Source organism: Oncorhynchus gorbuscha, linkage group LG12 (assembly GCF_021184085.1).
Source record: "Oncorhynchus gorbuscha isolate QuinsamMale2020 ecotype Even-year linkage group LG12, OgorEven_v1.0, whole genome shotgun sequence".
In the NCBI taxonomy this organism is placed as follows: domain Eukaryota; kingdom Metazoa; phylum Chordata; class Actinopteri; order Salmoniformes; family Salmonidae; genus Oncorhynchus; species Oncorhynchus gorbuscha.
This window is the reverse complement of record NC_060184.1, coordinates 73,560,239-73,582,052: the sequence shown is the minus strand read 5'-3', so window position 1 is coordinate 73,582,052 and position 21,814 is coordinate 73,560,239. Positions and strand designations below refer to the sequence as shown.

At 43.9% G+C, this 21,814-nt stretch overlaps 1 protein-coding gene across 5 annotated transcripts in view; it reads right to left on the bottom strand.

Moving 5' to 3' along the window:
• Positions 1–21,814, bottom strand: part of LOC123991379 (lethal(3)malignant brain tumor-like protein 4) — a 123,975-nt gene that overhangs the window by 58,671 nt on the left and 43,490 nt on the right. For all 5 annotated transcript variants that reach the window (XM_046292918.1, XM_046292919.1, XM_046292915.1 and 2 more), the window contains exons 11-16: positions 21,515–21,600; positions 19,681–19,791; positions 14,570–14,684; positions 9,976–10,087; positions 1,947–2,129; positions 139–285 (exon numbers count right to left, since the gene is read on the bottom strand). In XM_046292918.1, coding sequence (XP_046148874.1) covers positions 139–285; positions 1,947–2,129; positions 9,976–10,087; positions 14,570–14,684; positions 19,681–19,791; positions 21,515–21,600 — 754 coding nt within the window. The remainder of the gene's footprint in view (positions 1–138; positions 286–1,946; positions 2,130–9,975; positions 10,088–14,569; positions 14,685–19,680; positions 19,792–21,514; positions 21,601–21,814) is intronic.

Below are 21,814 nucleotides of genomic sequence, written 5' to 3'. Positions count from 1 at the left end.
CGCACTATTGGCCCAACGTCGTCTGGGTTTGACCGGTGTAGGCCGTCATTGTAATAAAGAATTTGTTCATAAATGACAAGTTAAATAAAAGTTACACAAAAAAGGGTCTTATGGCCTGAGGTGTAGTGTATAGTCTACCTGCTGGGTAGCCGGCCTCTCTTCCCCAGAGAAAGCAGTTTCTGTCCCTGAGCCGTGGCTGGTTCCTCCCTGGGTTCTCTCTTCACCTGGGGGGCTGGGGGGCGACCTCTGAGGCGAGCAGCCCCCTCGTACCCCGACAGCATTACCCTGAGAGAGAGAGAGACATAGGGAGGGGAGAGAGTGAGTGAGGATAAACATTTGAGAGAAAGAAAGAGTGTGAGAGGGAGGGTGAGTGGGCAGGGGGAGAGGGAGAGAGAGAGAGGGTGAGAGAGGATAAAGAGGGTGAGTGGGCAGGGGAGAGAGAGGATAAAAAGGGAGAGAGATATTGAGAGGGTGAGTGGGCAGGGGAGAGAGGATAAAAATGGAGAGAGTGAATGATGTAGAGAGAATGGGAGGATAAACATTAGAAAGACAGCTACACAAGCAGAAAATCAATAGGGACTGCAAATAGCCTTAGAGGAGATGTGGGGCGTCTACATATAGTTGATTTGAATTATTTAAGATCAACATGTGTGTTTAACAGGGGGCATGAAGTTCAGGTGAAGATGCTCTCTGCTAAAGACAAGGATATGGGCTCAATTTCATACAACCACACGTTACAGTGTTGCCATAGTATGAACACATGTTTTTGTCAGTACTACAGTGGAATAATAACACAGAACTGTATCGGATGCTGTAAGAACAGTGTCTAGACACACCCAACAGCGAGATGCCTCCGTAGTCTGTACTGAGAGGTGCGTGCAGGAGTACCAATGGTCTTGCTTTTGTACTATACGCCCAGACCAGAGATAATAAAATAAACATTTAAGGAAGCATTTTCACGTACTGTAAGCGATCGATAATCACTAAAACAAATGCTGACCTTGAACGTAACATCCTCATGAGTAACCACTAGTACAGCCTACTCTTACAGTCTTTGGCAGGTACCACAACTTGACACCATTCCAAATCATATCACAAACACAGCATTACTTTAATTAGCTTCTCTAAACAGCCCGACAAATGACATTTTAATCTGACATTACATCCGAAACATTAAAGACGCCTCGGAGTTTATAATCGAGTTTGTTTTATATTAAAACTGTCCATCACGGCTCGGCTCCCGTTAGGCTATTAGACTTGGAAAAGCTTCCTACTGTAAACTCTGGCAGGCTAGCCATCCACAGCCCGTCCGGGCCAAGACGAATGGAGCAGACCCAATGCAATTGCAGAAAATCCCTCTGAGCAGCGTGTAAACTAAGCCGATCAGTGGTGCTGAGTTGGCGTTTAACCAAACACTTCTGATTCTAAACACTTATGTATCTGCTGTGGACACGGTGGGAAAATGCAATGTATCTGACAGAGAAGTCAACAACACGTGATCTGCCTCGTCTCCGACTCCATCGTTTGACGGAAACATTGTCACCTTGGAATTTGCAGAGAGTGGCGTGCGGTCCTCTCTTATGTCTTTTAGATAAAGCCTTAAAAATGTCATGACAGCTGCTCCTTTGCTAGATTAGAACAGAATCAGGTTCCTTCAGTGGAATGTGAGACAATGGTTAAATTACATTGGATTGCATTTAGCCAAGTCTTCCCTCCTTCCAAGGCTGTAGGCAGTTTCAATTAGAAATCTCAGTTGGGTGGCGACACCGACAGTGTTTAAAGACTAAAAATGCATCCCTTCCTCCTCCCCTCATCGCTTATATCTGACATGTCAGGCTGGGTGAAAGCTTTCATTTGTGAGGATGGAAGGAAGAATTTTAACCCGTTTTAAACAGGGCCAGCTGGCCACCCTGACGCGTCATCACAATGACATCACACCCCCTCACCTGGTCTCCATGGGAACATCCTGGGGTGGCGTGGCTTCCTCCTGATCATCAGCGGTGCACAGTCTCTTGGTCTTCTGGACAAAGTGCACTGGGACAAAGGTGATCTGCTTCTCGCCGCCCAGACGGTCGGGCAGCACGGCCTCCTTCTTCATGTTGATGTCAGAGTAGGGACAGCCAAAGGCACTGTGGAGAGGAGAGGAGGAGTGAGAGAGAGAAAGAGAGAGAGTGACAGAGACAGAGAAAAGTAGACAGAAAGATTGAGCCAGGAAGAGAAAGAGCGAGAGAGAAAAGAAAGGGCGTCAAGCTCATGCACTTCTCAGTCGGCCAGCACAGGGAGCAGCAGCAGGACACGTTTGGCCCAGTCTGTCACAGCGTATTAGTCAAACCGGCCCTTCAAAATTACGATGCGGAGAAAACCAGTGTAAAAACTGCTCAGCGTGTGGTGCCGAGTTCCAGGCCATCAGAAACAGTAAAGAGTAGAGACATATTGCTATTGTGTGGCTGTTCAAAGTATTTAATTATATGAATCTCTAGGCTTCGCTGGGCTAGAGCACATTTTCTGCAGCAAATCACTAGTTTAGAAATTCCGAGGCTAGCTCTGTATGTCTGAGGATTCAACTCCTTTCCCCGCTCTCTTCCTCTCCCGCTCCCACCTCTTCCTCTCCCCTCCCTCCCGCACCCCCTATTCCTCTCCCCTCCCTCCCATACTTATTTTAGTTCAGTGAATTTCCACTTTAGACCGTGACTCAAGCGGCCACAACGTTCCACAAAACAGCAAGAAGACAAACCTTGAAATAAACATGAAAAATATATTACAAACCACAATGAAGAGGCCAAAAAATGTGATGAAGAAATGAGAGAATGCAGCAAATGAAGTATGAAATGGAGTGAAAGATAGATAAAGAGAGGGAGACAGAGATAGGGGCGACAGGGTAGCCTAGTGGTTAGTGTTGGACTAGTAACCGGAAGGTTGCAAGTTCAAACGCCCGAGCTGACAAGGTGAAAATCTGTCGTTCTGCCCCTGAACAGGCAGTTAACCCACTGTTCCTAGGCCGTCATTGAAAATAAGAATTTGTTCTTAACTGACTTGCCTAGTTAAATAAAGGTACAATTAAAAAATAAAAATACAGAGAGAGAGAGAGAGAGCACAAAGCTCTTCAATGTTTTTCCATTGATATTTGTCTAATACCTCTGAGGGTTCTGATACTAATTAGTTTGATGCTGTGTCATTGACAGGAGAGAACTGAAAAACTCTTTATTTTGGGGACTTAACACATTCACATCTGGGGATGGAACTCCATCTGGCTGGCTGGGAAGGTAACGCTGTTCTCGTAACACACACACACACACACACACATATATATACACACACGCACGCACACCCCATGACTGACTAAAAGAACATTGGTGATGAAAGACTGAGTAATACCTCAAATATACTGCCCTTATAAACAGAGATGTGTAGCATCTCTTACCTTTCCACACAGATCCGAGGGGACCTGCATCCCCATCTGCAGAATTAGCAGACTCCACTTCTTTCAAGTTGAAGCTGTACTTATCTTTTAAAGGGATACTTCGGGATTTGGGCATTTTTATGTCTCTGCGTCCAGTATGAGCCAATGCTAACTAGCGTTAGTGCAATGACTGAAAGTCTATGGTATCTGCTAGCAATAGTTAGCAATTGCGCTAACGCTAGTTAACAACCTCCTTCAAACTGCAGGCAGAGACATACAAGTGACATCCATGGGTTCATCTCTGGGGAAGTAGACAAAGGGGCCTCATTGCCAAAAACCTTGAAGTTTCCATTTAAGGCCTTGGCGAACAGTGGGAGAGTATAGATCTATAGATACAGCTGGAAACTCACATTCTGATGGCTGAAAAGTTGGCCAACCATGACCGACAAAAGACAGTAACGAGTGGAAGAGGGGTCCCCAAAAGTGTCACAGCAAGCAACTGAAGCAAGTCACTGGGGTGAGGGCCAACTGCTCTCGTTTGTTTTCCGCATTATCATTTTCAAGGCAGGACATCCCCAAAGCAACATATCCAGGCGTGCTTTGACATGACAACTGTCTACCAAGTGGCCAAACTCTGTCAGCTTAGGGGGCCAACAGAGCTAAGTGGGCGGCTGTACCGCCTATATAAAATGGTAGAGGAATAGTCTGGTACATACAGCTAGTTTCAGGGCATAGGAGTGAGAGGTCAGACGATGAAGAGGAGTTTCTCTAACACCATCAGTCTTCACGCTCCACTACAATCCATATGCTCCCTTTACGCATCTCAAGTCTGGACATGAATTTGACGAAATTCTACTGGAAACAGGAGTAGATAAGAAGACTTTTACGAGCGAGAGAGCGAGAGAAAGAGTGAGAGAGCAAGAGAGAGAGCGAAAGAGAGAACGAGAGAGAGAGCGAGAGCGAGAGAGCGAAAGCACCCTGTTGGAAGGATACTGGGTTAAATCTAGAAAATGTTGGACCGAGAATGATACAAAACGGCCAAATCGGTATTTGTTATTTACGTACTTACAGATATTGTAATTAATCATGTTATTATGCGTTTCCTGCTGAGATGCTAATACAATGCGTTTCTCCTCTCACACACACACCGGTATCTGCTGCCATAACTTCACACGCACACACAACTATCCCCCTCTTCCGCCTTGGGACCAACTAAACCGTAGCGCGGACCAAGGAGAAACACAGTTATGTAAATCTTTGATAAGGGTATTGGAACTGAGCCTTCTGCAGACTGGAGACTTTAAGCCCGGGACGAGACAATTTATGTTGACTCCCGCTGTGGAAATCCACAATGCTTGTGTTCATTCAAATGGAATGATGCATGATGGGACAGCAGAACCACTAGCAACTGAAGCAGGAGGAGCTCAGAAATAGACTGCAGCAGCAGAAGTGAGCATTGAGAAGAAGGAGATGGGTCTGTCACCATACTCTGTGTCCTTTCCTCCAATGCAGATAAGAGTAGAGATAAGATCAATTTGAGGAAAGGGTCGTGCTGGATTGTTCTGAAATTCAGGAAAGAGCTAAAGCGGGCCCTTTCCAATCACGTTATCTCAAGGTGATCTCGATGGAAATCGACATGACTAGGTGATGTGCGGGGTCATAAACTGACCATTTAAGGTCAAAATGTTAAATAACCAATATAATGTATAAAAAGGTCAAAGGTCCCACAAGTTTTATTATAATATTTTTTTTCTTCCAGGTAAATGCACCATTTTATAAATATTCACGTGGGGTGATGAGATTGCATAACTGCTCGCTCAAACAGTACATGAACTCCGGCTACCTCATCAGGTAATCTCCAAGGAAATACCAAACTTCACACCAAGATAACATTACCTCTTCAGACAGTACATGAACTCCGGCTACCTCATCAGGTAATCTCCAAGGAAATACCAAACTTCACACCAAGATAACATACCTCTTCACCAATAACGGCTCGGGAAATAAAAATAACACTTTTCATCAAAATGATTAAGGCTGGGCCTCCCGAGTGGCGCAGTGGTTAAGGGTGCTGTACTGTGCCACCAGAGACTCTGGGTTCGCGCCCAGGCTCTGTCGTAACCGGCCGCGACCGGGAGGTCCGTGGGGCGACGTACAATTGGCCTAGCGTCGTCCGGGTTAGGGAGGGGTTGGCCGGTAGGGATAACCCTGTCTCATCACGCACCAGCGACTCCTGTGGCGGGCTGGGCGCAGTGCGCGCTAACCAAGGTTGCCAGGTGCACGGTGTTTCCTCCAACACATTGGTGCGGCTGGCTTCCGGGTTGGATGCACGCTGTGTTAAGAAGCAGTGCGGTTGTGTATCGGAGGACGCATGACTTTCAACCTTCGTCGAGCGCGTACGGGAGTTGTAGCGATGAGACAAGATAGTAGCTACTAAACAATTGGATACCACGAAATTGGGGAGAAAACAGGGGGGGAAGGTTTAAGGCTGCTGGAGTGTACTGCCGTGCGGGGGTATGTTGGTCAGGACGTGAGCTGGGGGAGCATTCTATGTTGTGTGTCTAGTTTGTCCAATTCTATGTATGGCCTGATATGGTTCTCAATCAGAGGCAGGTGTTAGTCATTGGCTTTGATTGGGAACCATATTTAGGTAGCTTGTTTTGTGTTGGGGTTTGTGGGTGGTTGTTTCATGTCTTTGTGTTCTCTGCACCAGATAGGACTGTGTTGGGGATTGTGGGTGGTTGTTTCCTGTCTGTGTTCTCTGCACCAGATAGGACTGTGTTGGGGTTTGTGGGTGGTTGTTTCCTGTCTTTGTGTTCTCTGCACCAGATAAGACTGTTTCGGGTTTTGCCACGTTTGTTATTTCGTATTTGTGTAGTTGTTCACGTTATCGTCTTTTAATAAACATGTTGAACACAACTACGCTGCATTTTGGGCCTCCTCTCCTTCGACGGAAGAAAACCGTTACAACTGCAGAAATGACGGAATACACTTCTATGGGAGTGAGTCTTGTTTACTTTTTTTTTTAATCAAAGATAATCAGGAGAACTACTCGGAGAAGAAAACCTCAACCTTTCAGAGAGAAACATATTTAAGTCATAACAAAAGAGGCGATTACATTTCTACTTCATTTTAATGCATGCATATAGAATGCAAATGAGTTGGTAATGAGGTTGGGTTCGAGACGGGTTTTCTAAAAAATATTTTTTTCTGCAGCAGCAGGGCTTATACATAGAATGGTACAGTGGATCAGGAGTCGGTCAGGAGCCATTGTAATCATTGGTCTTTCAGGAGGATCCCACAAGTGGAGAGGGCCGGGGAGAGAAGAAAATGCATGGTCTCTCATTACATTCAGCGTTGATTACATCCTTGGAAAAGGTGTGGTACAGAAATAGCAGAGGGCGAGTTAAATCCTCAGACAGATGCTCAGGGGGGAGAGAGAGAGAGAGAGAGCGCAAGAGATAAATATAAATAAAGAGTGAGAGAGAAAGAAAGAAAAGGGAATTAGATCAAAAGAGAACGAGAGAGAAAGATGCTCAGAGAGAGAGACACAAGAGAGAAGGGTAGGCTACAGGGTGGAGAGGAATCCTCAGACAGATGCTCAATGAGGGATGGACAGCGAGAGAGACAGTGAGGAGGGTAGGCTACAGGGTTGGCTTCCCCAGGCTTCAGCCTCCTACAACCTCACTGTTGTTGTATGGAGCCAACCAACCGGCAGCTTATCTATTACCCAATGACAACAGCGTCCAAGTCTCACCTTGCCAACCCCAGCTGCTGGTGGATAATACCTTCATTTGAGGTATTATCTCTTCCTAATCTGGATCAATGGAACAAACAGCAAATTGAGCAAAAATAAATGATGCCCCTAAACAATGGTGACATTCTATCAGGAATGCCAAGCTGGGCGTAGGTCTGGCCCAAGCCACCCTTAGCTATACCAGAAAGGATTTGATAGGTATAAGCAATATGCTGAACGTCCTTCCAAGCCTATCAGGGGTTCGATACTGCAACCAAAACAGTTGCATTTTTGGTTCACAATAACCTTATTTTACATTTTTACCATCATGATTTATTTAAAAGCAGTAAAATGTAATTAACCAAAATAAACCAACTTTCTGTAGAGGCAAATATGGCCCAAGACAGGAGAGGTTTAAGGAAACTAATACGGCCCGGGAATTCCACTGGACTCAAGACAGGAGAGGTTTAAAGAAACTCTCCAGGCCAGTCAATCATCCCCGTCAGTGGGCAGCTTAGGCCAGTGGAAAAATATTGTAATAATTATATTTTCAATCTAGGCCAGTGGTCATCAACCGGTTCATCAAAAACAACAACTATAAAGCCTTACGTTTCTATATGTTTTTATTCATCTCGTGCTGTTGGTGGTAGGTGCACCCGTTTCAGCTGCCCTGCTCGCTAAGGAGGTGAATTGTTCCCATTCTGAAGGTACAAACCCACCTTCCCGGCGGTCCCGGAAAGCAAATCAAGTGCTCAATTGCAGGTGTACCTGTGGATGCATTTCAAGGCCTACCTTCAAACTCAGTGCTTCTTTCCTTGACATCATAGAAAATCAAAATAAAACAGCCAAGACCTCAGAAAAAGAATTGTAGACCTCCACAAGTCTGGTTCATCCTTGGGAGCAATTTCCAAATTCCTGAAGGTACAACGTTCACCTGTACAAACAATAGTACGCAAGTATAAATACCGTGGGACCACGCAACCGTCATATCGCTCAGGAAGGAGACGCGTTCTGTCTCCTAGAGATGAGCGTAATTTGGTGCGAAAAGAGCAAATCAATCCCAGAACAGCAGCAAATGACCTTGTGAATAATGCTGGTGGAAAACAGGTACAACAGTATCTATATCCACATTAAAATGAGTCCTGTAAAACATACCCTGAAAGGCCGCTCAGTAAGGAAGAAGCCCACTGCTCCAAAACCACCATAAAAGACAGACTACGGTTTGCAACTGCACATGGGGACAAAGATTGTACATTTTGGAGAAATGTCCCCTGGTCTGATGAAACAAAAATAGCACTGTTTAGCCATAATGACCATTATGATAGGAGGAAGAATGGGTAGACTTGCAAGCCGAAGAAAACCATCGCAACCGTGAAGCACTGGGGTGGCAGCATCATGTTGTGGGGGTGGCAGCATCATGTTGTGGGGGTGCTTTGCTGCCGGAAGGACTGATGCACTTCACAAAGTAGATGGCATCATGTGGAAGGAAAATTATGTGGATATATTGAAGCAGAATCTCAAGACATAAGTCAGGAATTTGGTAACAAACCAGCTCTGTCAGGAGGAATGGGCCAAAATTCACCCACCTTATTGTGGGAAGCTTGTGGAAGGCTACCTGAAACATTTGACCCAAGTTAAACAATTTAAAGGCAATTCTACCAAATACTAATTGAGTGTATGTATGTAAACTTCTGACCCAAAAGCTGAAATAAATCAATCACACTCGACTATTATTCTGACATTTCACATTCTTAAAATAAAGTGGTGATCCTAACTGACTTAAGACAGGGAATTGTTACTAGGATTAAATGTCAGGAATAGTCTGGAATAGTGAAAAACTGAGTTTAAATGTACTTGGCTAAGGTGAATGTAAACTTCAACTGCATGTCTATCACTTTGTGTAGCCGTTAACGATGCTAATGATAGACTAACAATTTTAGGGTAGATGGAAAGGTAACTACAAAGTGGCCTATACCTACCTGGCAGAAACATGATTATTTGCGTCACTCCAGTTTTTTGGAAAACTCCATCACATGTGCGCTACAGAAACACCGCTAACCAAACAACTGTCTGTCCGGTGCACACCGGAATTACAAGGGTAAAATACATTTCTCAAATCTATCCCAGCCCCCCCAAAAATGGTCCCCTGACGTGGTTTAGTTTAGAGTATTTATTAGTCACATGCACAGGGTCACAGATGTAGTTGCGGAGTACAGTGAAATTCTTAAGGTACGAGCTCGAGTGCAGGTCAAGAGGAGTGAATGGGACAATAATATATATGGTACATATTTACAACTGTAAATAAGCTTTGTTGTGGACTTAAAACATCACATTTAGTTTGTTTTTCTATTTAAAAAAAGTGATTGAGAGTGAAAACCTTAACTGGGGGAAATCAGTCCCCCCTGCTTCTTTGTTCTCTGTGATATCATTGTGGGATTATTTTAACAGTCTATTTTCTTTGCTGTTCCAGTAACTATATCTAAAGCAATGTAAGAACACAAGGGCTTGCTCATTTAAAAGATTGCTAGTTATTATTTGCCTGGTTCTTTATGAAATGCAGGCACATTACGGGACATAGACATTATCAATTATTAAAAAATATATATTTTGGGGGACCAAATCATGTGCTGGTGCCACAAACTGAAAAAGTTGGTAACACCAATGCCACCAGTGTAAAAAGTCTGTGTAGAACCCTGCTTTCAGAGAGCAAGGTGGAGCTATTAACACATTGCTCATCCCTTTCAATCCTTTCAGATCTCCACGAAGTGCTTTAGAGATTAGGGTTGTTACTGGACTGGGCCATAGTGTCAGACAGTGTTGTCATCAACGGTTGTCTTACCTGTGGTGTCCTGTGTATTTGGCCCCTTTGATGTGGCCCACGCCCCTGCAGCCCGGGGTGGGACACACTCCCTGAGTCACGGAGCTCTTAAGGTCAGAAGATCCTGCATGTGCTGCATGGGGACGAAAACAAAACCAACAATCACAAGCCTGACTTCATTTGAGGATAATGCTCACTTTTTTTTTGGTGTTTGGTATTTTCTTAGGATCCACATTTTTTTATTTTTTATTTCACCTTTATTTAACCAGCTAGGCTAGTTGAGAACAAGTTCTCATTTGCAACTGCGACCTGGCCAAGATAAAGCATAGCAGTGTGAACAGACAACACAGAGTTACACATGGAGTAAACAATTAACAAGTCAATAACACAGTAGAAAAAAAGGGAGTCTATATACATTGTGTGCAAAAGGCATGAGGAGGTAGGCGAATAATTACAATTTTGCAGATTAACACTGGAGTGATAAATGATCAGATGGTCATGTACAGGTAGAGATATTGGTGTGCAAAAGAGCAGAAAAGTAAATAAATAAAAACAGTATGGGGATGAGGTAGGTGAAAATGGGTGGCTATTTACCAATAGACTATGTACAGCTGCAGCGATCGGTTAGCTGCTCAGATAGCAGATGTTTGAAGTTGGTGAGGGAGATAAAAGTCTCCAACTTCAGCGATTTTTGCAATTCATTCCAGTCACAGGCAGCAGAGTACTGGAACGAAAGGCGGCCAAATGAGGTGTTGGCTTTAGGGATGATCAGTGAGATACACCTGCTGGAGCGCGTGCTATGGATGGGTGTTGCCATCGTGACCAGTGAACTGAGATAAGGCGGAGCTTTACCTAGCATGGACTTGTAGATGACCTGGAGCCAGTGTGTCTGGCGACGAATATGTAGCGAGGGCCAGCCGACTAGAGCATACAAGTCGCAGTGGTGGGTGGTATAAGGTGCTTTAGTGACAAAACGGATGGCACTGTGATAAACTGCATCCAGTTTGCTGAGTAGAGTGTTGGAAGCAATTTTGTAGATGACATCGCCGAAGTCGAGGATCGGTAGGATAGTCAGTTTTACTAGGGCAATTTTGCCGGCGTGAGTGAAGGAGGCTTTTTGCGGAATAGAAAGCCGACTCTTGATTTGATTTTCGATTGGAGATGTTTGATATGAGTCTGGAAGGAGAGTTTACAGTCTAGCCAGACACCTAGGTACTTATAGATGTCCACATATTCAAGGTCGGAACCATCTAGGGTGGTGATGCTAGTCGGGCATTAACTGTTGTGAAAGCAGCAGCTACTCTTTCTAGGGTCAACACAAAACATGACAACATTAATAAACAAGAACAGCTCAAGGACAGAACGACATACTGTACATTTAAAAAACGGCACACATAGCCTAAATATCAATAAATACACACAAACTATATAGGTCAAATAGGGGAGAGGCGTTGTGCCGTGAGGTGTTGCTTTATCTGTTTTTTGAAACCAGGTCTGCTGTTCATTTGAGCAATATGAAACGGAAGGGAGTTTGATGCAATAATGGCTCTATATAATACTGTACGTTTTCTTGAATTTGTTCTGCATTTGGGGACTGTGAAAAGACCCCTGGTGGTATGTCTGGTTGGGTAAGTGTGAAAATGTCAGATCTGTGCGTAAGTTGGAATTTTCAACACATTCATGTTTCTGATATGGAAGAAGAAGTGATGCAGTCAGTCTCTCCTCAACTCTTAGCCACGAGAGACTGGCAAAGAATCTGTATTAGCCCTCTGATTACAATCAAGAGCTAGATGTGCCGCACTGTTCTGGGCCAGCTGCAGCTCACTAGGTCTTTCTTTGCAGCACTTGACCACATGGCTGGACAATAATCAAGATAATACAAAACTAGACCCTGCAGGACAGAGGTGTGAGGTGTCATAAAAACAGAACATCTCTTGATTACAGACAGACCTCCCCCCAGCTTTACAACCACTGAATCTATAAGTTTTGATCATGACAGTTCACAATCTAAGGTAACGCCAAGTAATTTAGTCCCCTCAACTTGTTCAACAGCCACACCATTCATTACCAGATTCAGCTGAGTTATAGGACTTAGGGAATGATTTGCACCAAATTACAATGCCCTTAGTTTTAGAGATGTTCAGGACCAGTTTGATTACTGGCCACCCATTCCAAAACTGACTGGAACTCTTTGTTAAGGGTTTCAGTGACATCATTAGCTGTGGATGCTGACAGGTATATGGGTGAATCATCAGCATAAATGGATACACAGGCTTTGTTTAATGTCAATTGCCTGTCATTGGTCAAAATAGAAAAGAGGGCCTAGAGCGCTATCTTGCGGTACACCACACTTCACATTTTTGACATTAAAGAAGCTTCCATTAAAGAAAGATAGATAGCTCTGAATACACGATATGGCAGAAGTTGAAAAGCCATAACACATACGTTTTATCAACAACAGGTTATGGTCAATAATTTAAAAGGCTGCACTGAAATCTAACAGTACAGCTCCCAATCTTCTTATTATCAATTTCCTTCAACCAATCATCAGTCATTTGTGTCAGTGCAGTACATGTTGAGCACCCTTCTCTATAAGCATGCTGAAAGTCTGTTGTCAATTTGTTTTGTTGGCAAATAATCAGAATTGGTTGGTAACATAGGTAAGATGTTTTATATTCATAATATGTTTGTAAATTACTTCTCATGAGAATGTTATTTTTGTATAATACTGTGGCGGGGTTGCAGTATCTGTTCTATGTCAAGACTAAGTTGTTTGGGCCGGAGAGAGGGGAGAGGTCAAGCGTGTATCTCTTGGCTCCACAATGTCTGTGTGCCAGTCAGTGTGTCTCTGTGATCTTGTCAAGATAGGATGGATTTGATATATGCCTGTTGATATGGAGGATTGGAGCATCCGCTACAAGACCATGGTGCTTGCCTACGGAGCTGTGAGGGGAACGGCACCTCAGTACCTCCAGGCTCTGATCAGGCCCTACACCCAAACAAGGGCACTGCGTTCATCCACCTCTGGCCTGCTCGCCTCCCTACCACTGAGGAAGTACAGCTCCCGCTCAGCCCAGTCAAAACTGTTCGCTGCTCTGGCCCCCCCAATGGTGGAACAAACTCCCTCACGACGCCAGGACAGCGGAGTCAATCACCACCTTCCGGAGACACCTGAAACCCCACCTCTTTAAGGAATACCTAGGATAGGATAAGTATTCCCTCTCCCCCCCCCCCCTTTAAGATTTAGATGCACTATTGTAAGTGACTGTTCCACTGGATGTCATAAGGTGAATGCACCAATTTGTAAGTCGCTCTGGATAAGAGCGTCTGCTAAATGACTTAAATGTAAATGTATCATTGATCTTGGCTTCATAATACATTTTCATTGTTTGATTTAGCCAATAGGCAAGTAGTAGGTTAACTTGTATCAGCAACTGCAGTCAGTGGTACATGTATCAGTGGTACATGTAACCCATGCGTGATGAGTAACTAAAACTGAGATACAATGAATGGAAAAGGACTTACTGGGGTAGACCAATACATATTTTGTGTGTCAGGGTAGACAAATAGCCCTTAAGGCTTTGCTTATGTGGTAGATTTCCAAAATGAAGAGATTAAGACCTCTAGAGCGACATCCAAAATGTGTTTTTGCCATAATACATCACCCACCAAACTTCTACCACAAACCAAAATATGATCTATGGTATTCAAGTCAGGTTTATGGCCTGTATTGCTGTTGCCAAGATTAAACAACTTCTTTCTCCCCGACATACTCATGCACACACAGACACATTTCATTGGTCGTCCCAGACGTGTTAACCCAAAGGGGGAAGTGAAGTGATTTGTTAGTCTCTGAAGGAGATGAGCCCTCCACTTCGAATAAGATTAGACCTGTGTTTCTTATTTCTAAACTTGTTTTCCGTTGCAGCCATTTTATATTCTACCCCTAAAAACATTTGGTCAGCGGTAAAACGTCAAGAAAACCAATCACGGCCAACATTGAAAGAGAAACACAGATGGCATTCTTTGAAGATCCAAGACATTTTCATGGTCAAGACATTTCATGCACTGTGGCAACCTGTCAATCACAACGAAGGACTACTTGGAAATGGAAAAAAAACGTTTTTTGGGGGCTGTATATGAAGATTTAGAGCGCACTACAAATCCCTGTGCCATAGAAAATACTTTGCACCATTCTATCAGCTGTGCTCTAATGTCAGTGAGATTTACCTCTGAAAGGGACAGGGTCAATACATGGGCTATGGAATGGTCCTTGAGAAGAATGGAGTCTACTGGTTTGTGTGTAGGTGAGGGTGTTGGGAGGTGGAACGTTTGGTGAAGAGCGCACACACACACACACACACACACACACACACACACACACACACACACACACACACACACACACACACACACACACACACACACACACACACACACACACACACACACACACACACACACACACACACACACACACACACAGAGACACACACACACACAGGGACTCACACACACACAGGGACTCACACACAGAGAAAAACACAAGCTCATACATGCACTGATGCACGCACACACACACGCATGCACACACACAAAGGGGTTGTGAACTCACAGAGGGGGGGCTCCAGGGGGTGACCTGTCCGGGCACACCAGCCCACAGGGTGAAGGTCCGGTAGGTCAGAGTCCACCCAGAAGTCAAACTTCTCGTGCCAGCCATCAAAATGGATCTGATTGATACAGAGAGACACACACCCACACACACACAGAGAGAGAGCAAGACACAGACACACAAAGACCGAGAGAAAGAGAGAAATTGATACACAGAGAGATAGAAACAACCACATTAGTATATCATTGTTCTTCATAAAGTGTGCTGTGATCATGGAGAGTCAAATGAAATTTGTATTGAATAAACTTGAAATATTTAAAGACCGAAGTAAACAAAAACTTTAGAACACCAAGTTTAATGATCATAGAGCTGGTTCAAAATACAGTACCTGCTCCTAGTAGAGGACTCTTTGAAACTACAATGGGATGCATTGTAGATCTGATTATTTTTATTTATTTATTTAACCTTTATTTGAACAGGGAAGACATATTGTGACATAGGTCTCTTTTACAAATGTGCCCTGTATATATATATATATATATATATATATATATATATATATATATATAAATAAAATATTTTTTTCCCCAGCTTTATTTAACCAGGTAGGCAAGTTGAGAACAAGTTCTCATTTACAATTGCGACCTGGCCAAGATAATGCAAAGCAGTTCGAAACATACATCAACAGAGTTACACATGGAGTAAAACAAACATACAGTCAATAATACAGTAGAAAAATAAGTCTATATACAATGTGAGAAAATGAGGTGAGATAAGGGAGGTAAAGGCAAAAAAAAGGCCATGGTGGCAAAGTAAATACAATATAGCAAGTAAAACACTGGAATGGTAGATTTGCAGTGGAAGAATGTGCAAAGTAGAAATAAAAGTAATTGGGTGCAAAGGAGCAAGATAAATGAATAAATACAGTTGGGAAAGAGGTAGTTGTTTGGGCTAAATTATAGCTGGGCTATGTACAGGTGCAGTAATCTGTGAGCTGCTCTGACAACTGGTGCTTAAAGCTAGTGAGGGAGTGTTTCCAGTTTCAGAGATTTTTGTAGTTCGTTCCAGTCATTGGCAGCAGAGAACTGGAAGGAGAGGCGGCCAAAGGAAGAATTGTTTTTGGGGGTGAGCAGAGAGATATACCTGCTGGAGCGAGTGCTCCAGGTGGGTGCTGCTATGGTGACCAGCGAGCTCAGATAAGGGGGGACTTTACCTAGCAGGGTCTTGTAGATGATCTGGGGCCAGTGGGTTTGGCGACGAGTATGAAGCGAGGGCCAGCCAACAAGAGCGTACAGGTCGCAGTGGTGGGTAGTATAAGGGGCTTTGGTGACACAACGGATGGCACTGTGATAGACTGCATCCAATTTATCGAGTAGGGTATTGGAGGCTATTTTGTAAATGACATCGCTAAAGTCGAGGATCGGTAGGATGGTCAGTTTTACGAGGGTATGTTTGGCAGCATGAGTGAAGGATGCTTTGTTGCGAAATAGGAAGCCAATTCTAGATTTAACTTTGGATTGGAGATGTTGGATGTGAGTCTGGAAGGAGAGTTTACAGTCTAACCAGACACCTCGGTATTTGTAGTTGTCCACATATTCTAAGTCAGAACCGTCCAGTGTAGTGATGTTGGACGGGCGGGCAGGAAGCGATTGGTTGAAGAGCATACATTTAGTTTTACTTGTATTTAAGAGCAATTGGAGGCCACGGAAGGAGAGTTGTATGGCATTGAAGCTCATCTGGAGGGTTGTTAACACAGTGTCCAAAGAAGGGCCAGAAGTATACAGAATGGTGTCGTCTGCGTAGAGGTGGATCAGAGACTCACCAGCAGCAAGAGCGACATCATTGATGTATACAGAGAAGAGAGTCGATCCAAGAATTGAACCCTGTGGCACCCCCAGAGAGATGGCCAGAAGCCCGGTCTCCCAAGTGGTTGGGCTTATTTACTCCCATGACCGCACCTTTGACTGATTTCCTTATACGATCATTATCCGGTTACATTTCTCCACAAGTCCCCAATCGATACTTTACATTGCCAGAACGGCACAAGAACATCCAGATGAAACGTATTTTGTTCCAGCAATACGGTGCATTCAAACTAAAAGCAGATCTACCTAGGTCGGTGGAGACCCTAGCAACCTGAAGAGTTAACCAATCCCTGTGAACGGGTTAGGCAACTCAGGTGCCTGTACTTCAAACAGCAAAGTTAGATAAGACCGAAGTTTATGAAGTAGGGCCTTGATTACACCTCCTTATTTCAAGATGCATGAATTATACATCATGCTGCTTAAAGCAAATCAATGAATCTTCCTCATTAGCGGGCAAGGGTTCTCATAGTGCTACTTTCAGTGCAATATGAAAGTTTCCACCAAAATCCTAATTTATACTAACACCACCACTTCGACTGATGCCTCTCAAAACTCACCGTGTTTTTAGATTTGTTTCCAAATCTATTAAAACCATGATGACTTGTCAGCTGACAAGCTGTAGCTCATAACCATGGTTCAGTGGCGCTATAGTACTGACAAGCTCATAACCATGGTTCAGTGGTGCTATAGTACTGACAATCTGTAGCTCATAACCATGGTTCAGTGGTGCTATAGTACTGACAAGCTGTAGCTCATAACCATGGTTCAGTGGTGCTATAGTACTGACAAGCTGTAGCTCATAACCATGGTTCAGTGGTGCTGTAGTACTGACAAGCTGTAGCTCATAACCATGGTTCAGTGGTGCTGTAGTACTGACAAGCTGTAGCTCATAACCATGGTTCAGTGGTGCTATAGTACTGACAATCTGTAGCTCATAACCATGGTTCAGTGGTGCTATAGTACTGACAAGCTGTAGCTCATAACCATGGTTCAGTGGTGCTGTAGTACTGACAATCTGTAGCTCATAACCATGGTTCAGTGGTGCTATAGTACTGACAATCTGTAGCTCATAACCATAGTTCAGTGGTGCTATAGTACTGACAATCTGTAGCTCATAACCATGGTTCAGTGGTGCTATAGTACTGACAATCTGTAGCTCATAACCATGGTTCAGTGGTGCTGTAGTACTGACAAGCTGTAGCTCATAACCATGGTTCAGTGGTGCTGTAGTACTGACAAGCTATAGCTCATAACCATGGTTCAGTGGTGCTATAGTACTGACAATCTGTAGCTCATAACCATGGTTCAGTGGTGCTATAGTACTGACAATCTGTAGCTCATAACCATGGTTCAGTGGTGCTATAGTACTGACAAGCTGTAGCTCATAACCATGGTTCAGTGGTGCTGTAGTACTGACAAGCTGTAGCTCATAACCATGGTTCAGTGGTGCTATAGTACTGACAATCTGTAGCTCATAACCATGGTTCAGTGGTGCTATAGTACTGACAAGCTGTAGCTCATAACCATGGTTCAGTGGTGCTATAGTACTGACAAGCTGTAGCTCATAACCATGGTTCAGTGGTGCTGTAGTACTGACTAGCTGTAGCTCATAACCATGGTTCAGTGGTGCTATAGTACTGACAAGCTGTAGCTCATAACCATGGTTCAGTGGTGCTATAGTACTGACAAGCTGTAGCTCATAACCATGGTTCAGTGGTGCTATAGTACTGACAAGCTGTAGCTCATAACCATGGTTCAGTGGTGCTATAGTACTGACAAGCTGTAGCTCATAACCATGGTTCAGTGGTGCTGTAGTACTGACAAGCTGTAGCTCATAACCATGGTTCAGTGGTGCTATAGTACTGACAAGCTGTAGCTCATAACCATGGTTCAGTGGTGCTGTAGTACTGACAAGCTCATAACCATGGTTCAGTGGTGCTGTAGTACTGACAAGCTGTAGCTCATAACCATGGTTCAGTGGTGCTGTAGTACTGACAATCTGTAGCTCATAACCATGGTTCAGTGGTGCTATAGTACTGACAAGCTGTAGTTCATAACCATGGTTCAGTGGTGCTGTAGTACTGACAATCTGTAGCTCATAACCATGGTTCAGTGGTGCTGTAGTACTGACAAGCTGTAGCTCATAACCATGGTTCAGTGGTGCTGTAGTACTGACAAGCTCATAACCATGGTTCAGTGGTGCTGTAGTACTGACAAGCTCATAACCATGGTTCAGTGGTGCTATAGTACTGACAATCTGTAGCTCATAACCATGGTTCAGTGGTGCTATAGTACTGACAATCTGTAGCTCATAACCATGGTTCAGTGGTGCTATAGTACTGACAAGCTCATAACCATGGTTCAGTGGTGCTATAGTACTGACAAGCTGTAGTTCATAACCATGGTTCAGTGGTGCTGTAGTACTGACAATCTGTAGCTCATAACCATGGTTCAGTGGTGCTATAGTACTGACAAGCTGTAGCTCATAACCATGGTTAAGTGGTGCTATAGTACTGATAAGCTGTAGCTCATAACCATGGTTCAGTGGCGCTATAGTACTGACAAGCTGTAGCTCATAACCATGGTTCAGTGGTGCTATAGTACTGACAAGCTGTAGCTCATAACCATGGTTCAGTGGCGCTATAGTGTTCCACCAGGGAAGTTAGCAGGCTTGACCCCTGTGTGTGTCCCTAGAGTAGCTACACAAAGAAATCCTTGTATGTCTAATGTAGCATTAACCACGAATGGATGCCGAGAGGGTTCCGGTGAAGACAGATGTGACGCGATGGGACAAATATGGTGAGAAATAAGACACTGCTCTGTCAATCATCAACTGTATAAACACCCAATACACGCATCAGTCATGTGCGCAATCTCATTGGCATGCAGTACAAACACACACAGGGCATACGCCCTGGCACACACACTACCAAGTCTCAGTACAAGGCTTGTTAGTGGTTTAACAAGAGCAGCACCACCAAGTGGCTTCTGCAAACTCTCCAGCCTGCACAGTCTTGAACAGATGTGGTGTAGGAGCTGCCAGCTCAGCTTCATCTGCCATGTCACTCAGCAGGCCTCCTCACCCTGACTAACACCCCCCAATCCCTTACTGCTTTGCACATGCCCTCTTCTCATCCCCTCACCTCATCTCACCCCCGCAATCATCCTTTAATTTGGTTCACTATCAATCCTTCCCCTCTCACTACATTGTCCTCTCTGACCCCACCTCTTCACCTTCCTCCCCCTCACCTTGACCCTGTAGTCTTCAGTGTCTGAGACGGTGGCCACACGGACCAGCATGGGGTTCCTCCTGTCCACCGTCTCCAGCTTCATGTTCACCGGGAAACTGTGAGGAGCTCTCTGATGGGGAAGAGAAATGAGAAAGTGAGGGTTGCGAGAGAGACATAACGCAGGGGTGGAGATGGAAGACAGGAAAGGGCTGTCAGTCACACTGTACTCAGTTCTCTGAGACAGGAAAGCAGAGCATGCCGAGTGGATGAAAGCAGAGGTGAGGACAGGCCCCGTCAGCCAGAAACTCAGCCAGAGGAGAGGATTTGAGGGTGTGAAACTGTGTGGAGCTGTGCCGATGTCATGCAGGGAAGAGGAAGTTGGCAGTGGAGATCTTAAGGGCAGAGAGGAAGTCTGAGTTTGACACAGGGAGTTTCTGAAAGAGAATGACAGGGGCCGTATCCATAAATCGTCTCAGAGTCTAAAATTGGTCGTATGTACTGAGAATAGAGACATTTTACACCTACTCTTATATGTAAAAAATAAAAGCTATGCAAGAAACATTTGTCATCCGACTAAGTAAACAGATATTTTAGGACACATCAAGAGCTGTCCTAACAGCCAGTTAAGAGTTGCGCAAGTGTCTTGATAATAGAAAAAGGCATTGAGTCAGTGGTTCATGCGCCACACATGTCATGAATGTTTTGATATTACTATATGATCAGTCTATAAATAATATACACACACATGCAACAGCATCTATAAATAATCTACACCCACATACAACAGCATCTATAAATAATCTATTTCACATAATATGCCTAAATACTTGTAACCACATAGGCAAAAAAAATAGTAGTATTTTTAAATATTATTTAATTAACCTAAATCATGTTATTCGAAGTTATCCCTTTGGAGAGCAATATCATGTTATTAAAAATATGCCTTAATTGGGCATGCCTATAAATTGGTAAATCGAAACCATCTAGGGCCCACGTTAACTTTGAATGTGTTCAATGAAAATGGATAGACGATTCAAATGTTTTATACAACATTATCGGCAAGTGATTTGATGCTAACTGTGCCAAAGCAATTTAGAGTTGTTAAAACTGGAGCATCAGAATTGTTAATTAAAAAAATATATATATGCATGCCAACATGCCAAGAATTAAGAGTAGGCAAAGTGATCATGTCAGGTGAAAATTATATCAATCGTTTTAACAGTGCAACATTTCATGTATAGTTACATAACCAACCACGATGAGGCATCGCCAGCTGTGCATGCTTTGGACAACCACAAAACAATGTCAATGAGCGTCATCACTATATTTCCTTTGCGGTACCTCAAAAGGTCGTGATTACCAGCTGAGATAAACTTTTATGAGTTGATTTTTTGAGATGCTTTGTGGATACGGGCCCAGGTCTGGAAAAGTGACAAGCTGATGTCAAACTGAGGAAAACATGACTTGAGTCATTATTGTGAAAAGGAACCTAACCACAACCGTTATTAAACTGCCTTCAATTTCAAATTGCTTGTAGGAGGTTTTTTAGACAATAAAGGATATCATTATGAAACACTAAAGAAGCAGTTAGATTGCAGCAGAGCCTTGGAACAACAATGGTGCCGCGTGACTCTCTCTCTCACACACACACACACACACACACACACACACACACACACACACACACACACACACACACACACACACACACACACACACACACACACACACACACACACACACACACACACACACACACACACACACACACACACACACACACACACACACACACACAGCGCTGTCTGATACAAAGCTAGCCAGCTGTTCTGTGCCTAGCGCTTACTGCTTACCATACAGAAAGCCTGGCTTGGAACTGCCGTGGAACCATTGTCTTCTAAGTACTCCTCCCACAGGAAATGTTCTGGATTGGGGTGTCCTTGAACATAATCCAAAAACACAATCCGATTAAAGCACGGTGAATCGCGCACGCACACGCACACACAAACAACTTCAAACTGGGACCATAAACACCATTACAAACTAATTAAAAAGACAAGTGAGCTTGAAAACTTAAAATGTGACACACACACACACACACACACACACAATCCCCGAGCTGACAAGGTACAAATATGCCGTTCTGCCCCTGA